Source organism: Ambystoma mexicanum, chromosome 9 (genome assembly GCF_040938575.1).
Source record: "Ambystoma mexicanum isolate Mex_15411 chromosome 9, UKY_AmexF1_1, whole genome shotgun sequence".
NCBI lineage: Eukaryota > Metazoa > Chordata > Amphibia > Caudata > Ambystomatidae > Ambystoma > Ambystoma mexicanum.
In genome coordinates, this window is record NC_090931.1 from 926,875,564 (window position 1) to 926,890,787 (window position 15,224).

Here is a 15,224-nt window from a genome sequence, read left to right on the forward strand (position 1 = left end):
CTTTTGGAAACACGGAACTGATGCCAACGGGCACGGCTCGAGCTATTTGTACTGCTGATGACGTTGACATTCTACGGCAGCCCTTGAGGGACATTGACGCCAAGACATTGAGCACAGCGCCCTCTGGAGTGGATTTTTTTTTTCAGAAGCAGCAAAGCTGAGGATAGGAATATCAAAGATGAGGAAGACGTGGGAGGACACAATCCATTCGAAGTGGTACTCCGGTTCTCCAGGGAAGGCGGTTCAATACGGAGAGGCAATGCCAAAATAACAATATACCCGGCCAATGGTGCAACAGCAGCGGAATACATTTGTACCCATCAAATCACAACTATGTCGGCTGAATATAAAATACATGCTGATGTATGCGGCCAGGCTGAAGATTATTTATGGAGGAAGAACACACTTTGAGACACCAGTGGCGGCAAATTTGTGGCTCGAACACAACAACCTGGGGAACGGAGATGAGGAGTACGCCAGAGTTCGCCAAGAGCCGCCTGTTTGATCGCCAGCTGGCAACAGGAATCGAGTGGATAGGGATTGATATAATATGGGACGCTCCACACACAGCCCGCTGAAGTGGCTTTTTCACAGTGCAACAAAAGAATCGGGCAATCTCGAGGAGTGGACCCCAGCGGTGCAGGAGGTGCAGAAAATGGCAATATGTTAGACTAAACTGTTCAAACTGTATACTGAAGTGGGAACGCCGCCACATGGATGCTGTGTTCAATGGGGGCAAGCATTGCCACTACTAGGTGAAGCTTGGACAACCCTGCACTTGGTGCTATTTGAGGCCAGCCATTTGCTGCACTTGCCTGGTACACAACGGCTAAGCGGTACAGGTATGCCCGAACGGGGATTCTCTGTTGGGCGATGTTTAACGCCTGGATCTAAGGGGCTGTTTAACCTGTTTTTGTTTGTTTGTTATTTAGAGCTTAAAATAGGTATGCAAGGGGGGGGGGTATGTCTGGGCACAGGGGGAGAAATTACTGAGGGTGTGCCAAACAACCTTGCGGAACGGGTAGAGTAACAAAGTTTTAACACAGTTCATATGGACATGCATAAAGGATGCAACATGGCTGAACACTATATAATTCTATGACACAAGTAAAGTTTCTATCTTGGAATGTGAGGGGACTGGGTTCATATATAAGAAGAAATAGGGTGATGTCATACCTCTGGAGGAAGCATATATCCATAGCGCAAGAGACCCATTTGTTACCGGAGGGACAAGATCAGCTTCTGTCAAGATGGGGTGTGGTGTGCTATGGCTCTACTTTTTCACAATTCGCTAGAAGTGTCCTTATATGGGTGGATACAGCTGTTCCCCTACAAGTACCGGAGGTGGTGACAGATGATGGGAGATATGTGTTCTTGTGCGGCCACATGGGCCAAAGGGAAGTGTGCATTGTAAACTCTTACTTACCCAATAAAGTGATTCCGGCTCATGTGTGCTCACTCAGCAGTGTACTAGCACTGAGGTGGGATGCAATGATTATCTGGGAGGCTGATTTCAATTGCATGCAGGGTGTATTCCTGTATAGATCTACACCCCCCACGATCCCCACGGCTACGGAAGCATTGAATGCAGCCTTGTCTGCGCTGGCTCTTAAAGATTTCTAGAGGGAGCTGCATCTGAATGTTAAGGGATACTCACATTACTCAACTCCACATAACTTGTATATTAGGATTGACTACATGTTGGTAGGGGTGGAATACCCAACGGAATTTGTTTGCGCAGAATACATGGGATGCACCATTTCAAACCACTCACTGATGTTGGCTATATCGGAAACGGGGGGTGCCAGGTACTCTATCCCGACGTGGCGTATGCCCACGGATGCCCTACGAGATGGGCTATTTAGAGATGCACTTTGTCAGACCATAGTACAACACCTGGAAACCAACATTGGCAGTGTGGATAGTTGGGGCATAGTGTAGGAAGAATTAAAGGTGGTAGTCAGGGGAGACATCGCAGCAAAGGCAGGGGGTACACGCAAGAGGTTGAGGGCACACCTGGCGACATTAGAAGACAGGATTGCTAAACTGGAAGCCAGAGGGCCTCTGACAGATCAACCTGAGAAAGACCTTGCCGAAAATAGACTGTTGTGCGCCCAGGCGTGGGGTAGACGGTCTAAATTTGATTATGAAACATGGGTGGCACAGACACATGCTTTAGGGGACAAATCTGGCAGGATGTTAGCATGGTTATGCAAACGGGAACATCCCAGGGTGCTAACCACGCTGCTGCTAGATGAGAGTGGTGCCCATGGAAATCTCAAATGGCTATAAATGACGTTTCTGCTACATATTATTCCCAGCTGTATGTACATGACACACAGATACTCACTGAAGAAATTGAGGACGCTCTTGCCCTGATCCGACTGCCACAACTATCAAACACACAGGCTGAGGAATTAGACAAACCCATTTCACTGGAAGAGGTGCGGGAGACAATAACTGCAGTAGCTACGAATAAGGCCCCAGGGAGTGATGGACTGCCATCAGAATTTTACAAGACGTATAGCTCAATATTAGCAACACTGCTCTTAAAAGTCTATGAGGAGGCGTATGATAAAGGTATTTTACCACAGGGGATGCGAGAGACTATGGTGATACCTATACTTAAACTGGGGAAGCCCATGGGGCGCTGCAATTCCTATCGCCAACTGGCCATGCCGAATGATGACATTAATATACTTACAACCATACTGGCCGGCCGCCTGCGCAGGGCTATAAGCACCATCATACATGCAGATCAGATGGGATTTGTGCCAGGACGCAGCACTGCCTCCAACTTGCGAAGGGTACAAGACATAATATATCAAACAAACAACCAACAGGCACACGTAGCAATAGCATTGCTAGATGCTATTAAGGCATTTGACTCTGTGTTCTGGGAATGGATGTACGTGATGTTGAAAGGGTTTGGATTCGGTGAATCATACAGTAAGTGGGTTAAATTGCTGTACACCAACCCGGTGGCTAGAGTTTAATCTGTGAAATGCATATCAGAAGTATGGGACATACAAAGAGGGGTCCGCCTGGAACCACTAGCAGTGTACCCGCAGCAGGAATATCTGGCTGCCGGTGTAGCCGCATGATCTTGCTCCTTTTATTACCACTTTTATTAATGCCTCTTTTCAATCAGGAGTGGTCCCCAACAACCTGAAGGATGCTTGGGTCATCCCTCTACTAAAAAAACCTACTTTAGATCCAGAGTTCCCAACCAACTACAGGCCCATCACGACGGTCCCTTTTTTGCTAAAAATCCTGGATAGAGCAGCGTATCTTCAGATACAGAACTACCTGGAAACTAATAATCTACTAGGCACGAGACAATCCGGCTTCAGACCCAAGCAAGGTACGGAGACAGTCCTCCTTGATCTTAAAACCCAAATCGAGGACCTTAAAGATAAAGGTAAACTAGCCCTGCTATTACTATTAGACTTATCTGCTGCCTTCGATTTGGTCAACCACCAAATCCTCTGTCACCACCTGAAAACGGCAGCCCACTTCTCTGACAAGGCCACTAACTGGATTCAATCCTTCCTGGATAACAGACAGATGAGGGTATTCTCCCCAACCTCCTATGCTGACCCGGCGCCAGTCCTTTGTGGGGTCCCTCAAGGATCGTGCGTATCCCCCACCCTCTACAATGTTTTCACTAAACCCCTGTTCGATGTGTTGGACTATCTGGGTGTCACCTACACTAATTATGCTGATGACACCCAGATACTCATCCCCATCACGGGCGATTACACGGTAAACTCGAAATCTCTAAATTACATATACCTTGTCATTCAAACATGGATGGCCCAAAATGAGCTCTGTCTCAATGACGATAAGACAGAGCTCCTCATCCTAGGCTCTCAGCAAAGAACCCCATGTTCAGCTCCTTTAATATCGACAGAAACTCCATAAAAGTCTCTAAAGATACAAAAACTCTCGGAATCTACCTTGATGCCAAACTTTCCCTCCATAGACAAACGAATGCAGTTGCTGCCACCGCTGCTTACACCTGCAAGATGATCACAGCATGCCGCCCTTTTCTTTCCACTCAGAACTGTACTATCCTTGCTAGGACCTCGTCATGTCCAAACTGGACTATTGCAATGCACTGTACCAAGGTACTAACCAAAGCAACCTTGACAAACTCCAGGTCATACAAAACAACGCCATCAGGGCAGCCCTCAATATCCCTTGATCAGCCCACATCTCGGAAACCAGGAAGAACCTTCATTGGTTGTCAGTCACCCAAAGGATCTCACTAAAATCGCTTGCCCTGACCTACAAATGCTTGAACAACCTGGCCCCCCTCTATCTTTCCTCGCGCTTCACACAGTATACCCCATCTCGATCGCTAAGATCTTCCCTCAACCAGAGCCTACTGATCCCCAGGATACAAGCTCCAAACTGCCGGCAGGTCCAGCTTCCCAGTTCTGGCAGCCAAACTGTGGAATTCCGTCCTCCTTACTATCAGAAACCTTCCCTCCCTGAATCTTTTCAAACACAAAGCCAAACTCTGGTTAGTCACATGAGATGACCAAGCTGCATTCTGAAAACTTGATGACCCATGTATTTCTGTATAATTACCAATGTGTCTGATTACTATGTCATTCTAAATGTTATCTGAAATGCCGTAATATTATGTAACCACTGCTTCCAAGATATGCGCCCGGTAGCCTCCGGGCCTGGTTTGCGCTATATAAATAAATAAAATACAAATACAAATAGACGTGGGAGGCACAAAACACCTTAAAATCGCTATATGCGGACGACGACCTGCTATATATACATATATATGCAAGCCCTCCCACAATCTCCCTATATTACTGGAGGTTTTAGATGCCTTTGCAAAACTGTCCAGAATCACGTTTATCAAGCAGAAGTCGTGCCTGTTCCCTTTGGCAGGACTCCGACGGTTAGTTACAACGGATTTACCGGACCTGGGATTGAAATGGGAGCCGATTACAGTCAAATACCTAGGAATTCAGATAACACATACGCCAGAAGACACACACTGACTCAATATAACCAGGATAAGAGATGGGATACGAAAGTCAATGAAATCCTGGGCCTGACTGCCGCTCTCACTTATGGGGAGAGTCTCCATAACAAAAATGATTATCCTCCCAAGAGTTTTCTATGCATTTGCAACCGTACATTGCTACATAGAGCCAAGGATCTTCAGGAACCTAGAAACTATAATCAGAGAATTCCTGTGGGGGCTGACCGTCGCAAAATATCACTCAATACACTATACTTACAGTGTGGGGTACAAATTCCGAACTTAGAACTGTACTATCTGGCTGCCCAACTGCAATATATAACATTAAGGCTATTGGATGAAGTCACCATGGAAACCAATCTGTTGGCGATGATAGTGAAGCAAGCTTAACTCAAGGAAATACTGTGGGTCTCGGGATCCTGCATGGGAGCCCAGTGCTTGATGGTGAGACTAAGTAGGAAGATTTGGGCCAGAGCGCTGAAGTTGACACGCCTAGTGCACCCCTACTCACGAAATGCCACCATTATAGCAGACACCTGCTCAAATCGGGCTGAGCTGTGAGTGGCTAGAACTTGGCAAAGGCATGAAATACACGCATGGGGGGACATGTTTACTAATGGGGAATTCAGCGAGCTGAACAACCTGATGTTAAATGAGGGGCTGCCTGGCGGGCAATTTTTATGATACGCATGGGTGCGAAAGGTGGCTAAACAAAAGTGGCACGGCTGGCCTGCCGAGCCGGAGGAGGAAGAACTCTTATCTCTGATGTAAGATCTAGAAGATGGCTGTAGGCAGACATCAAGGATATACGCATGTCTCCCGGGCAAATTTAACATAACACAACACATGAAGGGCACAAGTGCAAGTGGGAAAGGGACATGGACACACAGATCACGGCAAAACAGTGGGAGCAGGCGTTGTATTCAGTAAAAAATGTGTCTACAAATGCGCGATTTCGCCTTATCCAACTGAATGTAATGCACCAGACGTATATGGCCTCCAGCCAAGTAGCACATTCAATCAAAGTAGTGGTGCCTGAATGCGCCTGGTGCAATGAGGAAAAAGTAGACAATGCATATGCTGTAGAAGTGTACGAAAGTGCAGTCTTTGTGGTGGCGTATTGAGTAGACATGGGTGTGGGGGAGGTCAGGTTTGAGTGAAACCCATTGGAATGCCACCTGGGACTATACCCCAGGACTGCAACAAGTAGACATGTGATTAAATTCATGGACCTGGCATTTGTCCTGGCCAAGAGATGCATAGCTATGTCTTGGAGAAAAAAAAAGCAGGGCCCTCTGGTAAGTGGTACAAGGAATTTGAATGCCTGGCTGAAACGAAAGTGTGGGCAAGGGCTACACGTGAGGAGGAAGGCGAGCAGTCAGATGCATTTGTTGCATGGAGGGACCTAATTGCGCAAACTCCCCCCCCCCCCCTCCGATGACAAACCACCAAGAGTAAGTGAAGTGTCACTGTATGGATGGCAATTAACGTTTATCATTGACTTGGGTGACCCACCCCGGAACTACTCACCACCGTACTTACCCGCATTATGACCTCCTTTCCCAATACCCAAACACTTCGGTGGGCACTGCTGAATGAGCTCTACTATTCTGTTTGTTGCTGTTTACGTGCTGTTAAGCATGAGTTTGGTATTGAGATGTCACTGTAATACTGCATATTGCTGTCGTTGTAACCTCTTCACAGGATGAGAAACGCTTATATATGTAGTCTATTGTGATGGTATTGCTTTGATGTTTGCATTGACGCTTATTGGAAACCAATAAAACAAACGTTAAGAAAATTCAAATAATTGATAGAGGCGTGCGCCAGTCCGGCCTTGGCCAAGGATCGGAAGTATGGAAGGAGAGGGGCAATCTTCTGGGATAGGCACCACGTATCACTTCCACTTGGGACCATAGCACTTAAAAGTTAACGACGCCCTGGCCTTGGCGAGGACCTCCCTGCAGTTCGCAGGCAACTCATATCCTCCAAACTCTAAGGCTGCAAAAGCCAAGCCCTCAGGTTCAGCGATCCTGGGGCGTGATGAAGGATTGCGCCTCTTTCTCTGGTGAGAAGATCCAGAACCACTGGCAGCTTGATCGGCGGCAGCGCTGACAGGCTGAAATGGTCTGGATACCAAATCTGCCTCGGCCACGCCTGGGCACTGAGTATCATCTTGCATGGACACTGTCTGAGTGTGTTGATGACTCGTAGCAGGAGAGGGAATGGGGGAACGCATACAGGAACAGCCCTTCCCACGGGAAGGAGAACTCTTCCCCCAGGCTCCTCGGCTGGTAGAACCTGTTGGCAAACTTCTGGCACTTGGAGTTTGCTGCCGTCGCAAACAGATCTATCTGGGGCTTGCCCCACTTGACGAACAGGTGGTGCACCTGATCCTGACAACGCTCCCACTCGTGGCAGGAGCGCAGCTCCCTGCTGGGGGAGTCTGCAATGGTTTTCTGGACTCACGCCGGGTGGAGGGAGACGAGGAACATCCCCTGTCCGACGGCCCAGCATCCTGCACTTCCTTGGAGAGCGCGCCGGGGGATAGAGAGCCCCCCCTGCTTCCTGATGTAGAACATGGTGGTGGTGTTGTCTGTAAAGATCCTCGCCTGTCAGAAATGGTAGAAATGACGTGAGGGCCCAGAACACTGCCCATAGCTCTACGATGTTGATATGAAGATCCTACTCCTTCGGGAGCCACTGGCCTCTGGCGTACAGACGTCTGTTGTGCACTCCCCATCCTTCTAGGGAGGCATCCGTGGTGACCGTCTCCTGGTATGGCATGCTTTGAAATCCAGTGCCTTGGGCGATGTTGGAGCGAATGCCCCCCCATACTATCGCCGGACGGAACTCATGAACAATCTGTATCCAGTGGACGTCCAGTAATTGCTGAAGGGGTCGCATTTGCAACCTGCAGAGCCGGACGAGGTAGATGCAAGACAACAATGTCCAGTAACTACTTGATGGGCCGTACTGTGGACAGCCGTTGCACCTTTCCTAGAATGGATCCTCTCTTCCCAGGGCGACGTCAGGCAAGACACCGTATTGAGACTGGCGCCTAGGAACAGCATGTTCTGTGATGGCGTTAAGCAGGATTTAGGATAGTGACGGAGAATCCCAGATCCGTTAGTAGCCAGACGGTCACCTCTGCGTATCTGTCGGCCAGCTCCTGCGAGCGGGCGCTATTCAGCCAGTCGTCCAGGTACGGGTATACGGGTATGCCCTGTAGACGTAGATGGGCTGCCACTGGTGCCAGGCATTTCGTGAGCACTCTGGGTCCTGACATCAAGCCAAAAGGTAGGGCCTTGAACTGTCCCTGCACCACAAATTACTTGTGAATGGGGACGTGGAAGTAGGCGTCCTCCAGGTCCAGCAACGTCATGAAGTCTCCTCTTTCCAGTTGCCCGATCAACTCGATAATTCCCCTGGCACTGTGAAAATACTGAGAAGAAGATACCTGGAGAACTATGGGCAATAAGGAATAAGGAGTTGGAACTTTACCTTTTGAGTTTGAACGGAGAACTTTCCAGGAGGCTCCACAAACAGGAACTTTGTTTTGTCTCCTGGAAAGGAACTGAGACCTGGAGAAGGGAGTCATTCTCTCAGGAACAATTCTCACATGCCAATTGGAATTATGATCCATTGTCCAGAAGAAGGAGGCCATTCTTCTGGATCAAGAAGATCCACTACTTCTTTAGTTTAGTTACAAGTGTGTGGGACAGAAGTAGGCATTTTGAACAATGATGGTGGACCCTTTCATTTACTTGGATGTTCTGACAGAATCCTTAGTTCCTTAGCTGAGGCAGGGAAGCCTTGGGGAGAGCTAGGTTTCCAATTAAATAAAGGTGTATGCCAACAACCATGCCACGTTTGCCTAAGAGGGTATCTTGTGGGTTGGGCTCGCCTCAGCTGAAGGGCATGATCATGGTATGGGCTTAGATCTAAATGGGTATTGTCAAGCAAGTCTTGTATAAGATGATCAGGATTAGAGAAAGCTTGGATCTGGGGTTGGGCTTTTCTTTTAAGTGGGTTATCGCAATTTGTCCCTTGAATGGTAGCATACACCTTTCCTACTTTCAAGCATAATCTATGATGATCTAGTTGGGTTGAAAGGTAGACTTTAGATAAAGAAAACAGCTAAGCATTAAAATTAGCCATATCTTGTTTCAGCAGTTAACTCTGAATTCTGTTATTCTTACCAAGCTCTGAAAGTGAAAGAATGTTTACAAAAAATAAAGAAAAAAGTGAAATTGTCGTTTGGAAGATAGCAGCAACATTTATGATTGCAGATAAAAATAACCATTCAGGGCAATTTAAGCAACATGTATTAAAAGAAAATGCACAAATAAAGAGACATTTCAAATTTGCTCAGCTGTCACTATTAAAATTAATTTTAATGCCAAAACATGCATTTCCCCCATCTACAACATGGAACTAGTGTTACCTGCATGTCAGTGAAATTAGATGCTGATTGAGTTTTCTGCTGTATTTCTACATTTTGCAGTAGCTTGCTGAGTTCTGTTAAACTTGCCTGGCAATGCGAAAGATCTAATACAAATAAAGACAGATGTTTGGAGAAAAACAGAAAACTGTTTAACCATTTAAATTTTGCAGGGCAAATACTACAGTTGAGGCCGATTCACTAGAATTTCCAGAATTTAGAAAGGTTATTACCACCAGCCCATCTAAGGATGCAATGTAGGAAGTGTGCAATTTGGACAATTTCTCCTTCTGCACGAAATGAAAAAGCAGTAATGTAACTCCTCTAATGGCTTAGCATACATTCCTCAGACTCACTTAAGGACTGCAGAAACATTTGTTAGTGCAAGTAAAACATGCCTGTTGCCTCTTAGGGTTGATAGTGCCACCTTTCAAAAACCCCAATAATGTCACAACAATGCCTGTCCCGCTAAATCCAATTTAACATGCCCCTTGGAGTATCATAGATCAACAAGTGAGCTAAATAGATCATGATAGGCTGAATCAAACCTTCCCCCTCTAACTGTCTCTGCTACACCACGAAATACCAAGCACATCGCCTTTGAGTGAACTGTGGCCATGACTCCCTTCCAGCACTGATGTGAAACCCAGAGAAATTAGGTCCTAAAATTGGCTTCATCCCTGCTTGAACCAATAGATGGCCTCCTGATCCTTGGTGCCAATTCTTAACTTAACAGGGCTTTGATTTCCCAGCCTCAGTGTGTAATATGGTTAAAGAGGCTATGGTGGATTGAGGCTATGAGAGGCAGGGATCATTGCCTAGTGTGACCTGCCTGATATAGATCACCAAAGAGTGTTCTACAGAATAGGAATTTTGTTTGTGTGTTTGGAATCCGCCGTAGGAGTAAAGGCACAGAGATAGACAGGGATGTGTTGTATAAAGGTTGACACAAACTGAATTATGGTAAGAATAAAGTGAGGAGGAGATGTGAGACGAAGCGAAGCAGACCCTGAGATGGGTCATAAGAGATCACTCGAAAACACAAAAGAAAGCTTGGAACTGTCAAACAGTCTGAAAGACCATTTTAGAACAGTTTCAATGAAGAAATTGGAGGCCTTGCAGCTGACCTCAGTGCAGTGATGAATGAAAACAAGAAATTAGAGGGACAGTGGATGCTTAAGATACAGAACTTGAGCGTTTGACCTTTCAAACAGCCCTGAACCTTGTAATCGAAGTGTATACACATTCTGAAGTCTTTGCAGAATTATGAACTATCACAAATTACCTTTGAACTATAACCTTTCAACTATCATACAGTCCTACAGGTAATCAACACTGTGGGGATCACAAACTCAATGTATAGAATCATTCTAGAAGGGAATGGTAACTAATAGGATCCAATGTGGACATATTCCTAGTGGAGTGTACTCCCTCTTTTGAAGCAATCCAAAGAGTGCCTTGCTCCTACTGGAACTGCTGTCGGGTAGATGCTAAACAAGAAGGCAGTTTCCAAAAGAAATGGTGGAAGGGATCTACCCTCCCTATAAGCTCCCATGCTGCCTTAATTTCACCCATATCCAGACTCCTTAAGAGCAGTGTACTTTGACAACAACTTCCAATGTTGTCTAGACTACAACGGTCTGTTTGGGTTCTGCCCAGCATTTAGACGCCCAAACTTCATATACCGAATTGAGTATGTGCATTGGCCACTAGGAAAAATAACGCCTTCCTGGATTTGATCAAAGTTATGTTGTCTGTTCTATAGAAAGGGGCTCCAAGAGGGCTCAAACCTTCTCTACCTACATTTGAATAAATATTATTAAAACAAGATTGGCTATAGCTTTCCTTCTGTTCACACCACAGCACAATCCTTTGGAGAGGAGATTTATATTTAATTCTGCCTAGCATTCAATTTGAAGGACGCTAGAGCATTGACATCAAGTATCACCAAATAAACAAAAAGAGAATGGAGTTTTACCATGGCACATTGTTTTATCCAATAAACAGTCTGCTTAGGAAGGTTCTGTGCTAGCAGTCATCTGCACCAATATTATACATTCTCTAACTTTCTTTGGTGCTGAAAAGGTGCTGAAAAGGTCAGGGGTGCCAAGTAACAATAGCATAATATGAACTCATTTTCCAAATTCTAATAGTATTGTAAAGAAAAGTACATGGATTCAGAATAGGATTCCATGTGTGCATTCTCCTACCTCATAAATCCTTGTTCCTGAAAAGTGACCATGTCTCTGCACAGTAGAAAGTATACATGTCTATGTGAGTGCAAATGATTGAGTCACATACCATGGGGGCTACCAAAGTCGCAAATCACAAACATCACATTTTAGGCATAGAGCATTTCATTTATTTATTGGGGTTTTATATGTTGCCAGCCACGGGCAAAACTGCTCAGTAGCACCTCTACATTAAATGCAAGGGATGATGGGGATACAATCTTTCAAATGCTCTGGAGACATTTAAATTGGCTAAAGGCTGGGGATCTAGAAGAAAGAGCACAGTAAATTATACAAGTGCCTAATTCAATAAGGCCTCATTCAAACAAACAGATTCTGGGGCACAATAGTCTGAGGAGACACAGATGCTCAGGATTGAAGACCAAGGAACTTTTAGAAGAGGAAACGTTTCAATCTTCTGTGTAAATGGTGGTGATTCTCATGAGATCTAAAGGTGATGGACACACAGAGAGCAGCACCCCAATCTCTGACTCCCAATTTCTTTTTTTCTAAAGTTGACAAAAAGCCAACCTTTGGAACCTGAAGATATGAAGTGCTGGAAGAAGGAATTTGCTTACCTTCAGCCTCAGACAGCATTTCTCAGCAGGGCTGTGTAATCTATATGAGCCAGCAATTTCTATTAGAGCTGCCATATTCGAAATGGAGCAATGCTGGTACTCCTCAGTTAGCTCGCTATACTCTTGACAGGGTAGTACTGCTGTTTCCCAACAGGGTTTCTATAATTGTTGAATTTTCTCAGCGGTAATACTATGCTTTTGTTGAGGCAATGCTAGTTCATCTAAGTTGTGCTGCTACACTCTTATTGACAAGGCCCCAGCACTTCTCAGCAGATTTATTTGAATTTTAATTGGTTATTTATAATGCGCGTAATACCCACAGGTTTCTAAGCGCTGACCGAGGGATCGAACCTGTGTTGCACGGACGTAGAGATCGAACCTGTGTTGCCTCGTGTTGTCTTGCTTCCAAGTTGACCTATCCTCCTGAGACTCTGAAGATCTGAAGTACATTTAATGATACAGAAGAACAAGTTATTCTCTTACCTGGTAACGTTCTTTCGATGGGATGGTCCGACAATGTATTCCATATCTATGATAGTAATCACCACAGCTGTGCTGCTTCGGAAAATCTTTCGGCGTCTGTGTCCTGCGTGGATGACGTCGATACGCTGTCCTCGAGGGCCTCCGTCGAGACGACATCACCGGATGTTATAAGTAGGACGCACGACGCCCGTAGCCTCAGTTGTAGTTTTTTCCCCCAGAACGTGTGGCACCAAACCACTGACAGTATGACCACAGAAAGCCTTGTGGAAACGTAAGCTGCAATCGCATAAGAAATTCTGTAGTGGGGCAGGCAGGGAGGGAGCGATATGGAATACGTTGTCGGACCAGCCCATCGAAAGAACGTTACTAGGTAAGAGAGTAACTTGTTCTTCGAGGGGATTAGGTCCTCCGACGTATTCCATATATATGACAGACTCCCAAAGCAGTACCAACGTCAGGAGGAGGGAAAAGAATTTAGAATATACAAATTTAGAATGCCCAATCAAATTGCAGAGTAAAGGACCGCCTTGCAAAAGGCCAGATACTGCGCATGGGTTGAATCTAGGGAGTAATGACGTACAAAAGTATGGACCGAAGCCCATGTTTAGTTTAGTTTAGTTTATTATTTGTATAGCGCCGCCTGGCCCTAGGGCATCCAGGCGCTTGCGATGAATACAACAAGAATAATGAATACAACAAGAATAATGCAGCAGAAATGTACAAAACGATTACATATTTACAAATTTACAGTCTTGGTGCATGCTAGTGCGGTAGGGCTAGGCAGTTTCTTTGGATAGAAGCCAAGTTTTGGTGTTGTGTCTAAATCTGTGAAAGGACGGTTCTGATCTCAGCTCGAGTGGAAGTGAATTCCAAAGTTTGGAGGCAAGCACGGGGAAGCTGGAGCCACCTGCTTTTTGGAGCTTAAATCTTGGGATATTTAAGCAGTGTGTTTGAGCTGATCTGGTAGGGCGCGCTGGGGTGTGGTGCTTGAGGTTGTCGGATAGGTATCTGGGTGCTTGGTTAGCTAGGCATTTGTGTGTGAGTGAGATGGTTTTATATTCAATTCTTTGTGGTATGGATAGCCAATGGCAGGTGCGTCTGGCGTCCGAGATGTGTTCTTGTTTGGGTATGTTCAGGGCTGCTCGCAAGGCGTTGTTTTGTATGACTTGTAGTTTGTTGATGTTTTTCTGACTGGTTCCCAAGTATAGCGCATTGCAGTAGTCAACTTTGGAAAGGACTAGCGCTCTGGCTAAGGTGATGCAGTTGGATGGTGAGAGGTAAGGTCTGCTGGCATTGATAAGTTTACAAGTGTAAGCAGTGGCTGAAGAGATGGAGTTGATCTGTCTTGTCAGTGTGAGGGAGGAGTCGAGGTAGATTCCTAGGGTTTTGACGCTGTTAGAGACGGTGATGTTATTGCCGTCTATGGTGAATGCTTGATAGAGTTTGTCGAGTTTATTAAGTCTGGGTTGGGAACCTAGGAGGAGAAGCTCGGTCTTGTCGTCATTAAGGCATAGGCCATGCTTGGCCATCCATTCTTGTATAATGGAATAAATGTTGTTGAGAGCAGTGAGGTCGGTGGAGTAGTCGCCTGTTAAAGGGATCAGTATTTGGGTGTCATCTGCGTAGTTGGTGTAGATGACACCCAAGCGGTCCAGTATGTCAAAGAGGGGTTTCGTGAATACATTGTATAGAGTGGGGGAGACGCAGGAGCCCTGGGGGACACCGCAAGTGACTGGGGCTGGGATGGCAGAGGCTGTGGGTGCGAAGACTCTCATGGATCTGTTGTTAAGGAAGGAATGGATCCATGCGTTGGCGTTATCTGAGAATTTGGCTGCTGAGGATAGATGTTTGCAGAGGATGTCGTGGTTGACCAGGTCGAAGGCGCCCGATAAGTCAAGGAGGAGAAGGAGGGCTAGTTTACCATTGTCTTTAATGTTGTCCATCTGTGTCTTAAGGTCAATCAGGGCGGTCTCAGTGCCATGTTTGGGGCGGAATCCTGATTGTCTGAGTCCTAGTAAGTTATTTTTCTCGAGGTGGTTCTGTATCTGGAGATAGGCAGCTCTGTCGAGGATTTTTAGTAGGAAGGGTACAGTCGTTATGGGTCTGTAGTTGGTGGGGACATTAGGGTCAAGGGTGGGCTTCTTGAGTAAAGGAAGAACCCAGGAGTCCTTGAGGTTGTTGGGCACTATGTTGGAGGTGAAAGATGCGTTGATGAGGGTGGTGATGAAGGGAGCAAGTTGTTTGGCAGCATCTTTAATGATAGGGGCTGGGCAAGTGTCGCCTTGGCATTTGGACGGTTTAAGGGAGTAGATTATTTCTTCAACCTCTTTAATGGTTATGGTGGAAAACTCAAAGAGGTTATTGTCATCATTTTGGGGGGTGGTGTGGGTGTGTGTAGAGGGGGTGATGTTATCGGAGAGGGTGAGGCTTTCTTTCTTTGTCAAGATTTTGGCTTGTAGCGTGGCAATTTTGCCTAG

At 46.0% G+C, this 15,224-nt stretch overlaps 1 protein-coding gene across 3 annotated transcripts in view; it reads right to left on the bottom strand.

Annotated features, from left to right (window-relative positions):
• OSBPL6 (oxysterol binding protein like 6) overlaps window positions 1-15,224 on the bottom strand; it is a 3,803,429-nt gene that overhangs the window by 2,372,561 nt on the left and 1,415,644 nt on the right. For all 3 annotated transcript variants that reach the window (XM_069616111.1, XM_069616109.1, XM_069616110.1), the window contains exon 8: window positions 9,459-9,562. In XM_069616111.1, coding sequence (XP_069472212.1) covers window positions 9,459-9,562 — 104 coding nt within the window. The remainder of the gene's footprint in view (window positions 1-9,458; window positions 9,563-15,224) is intronic.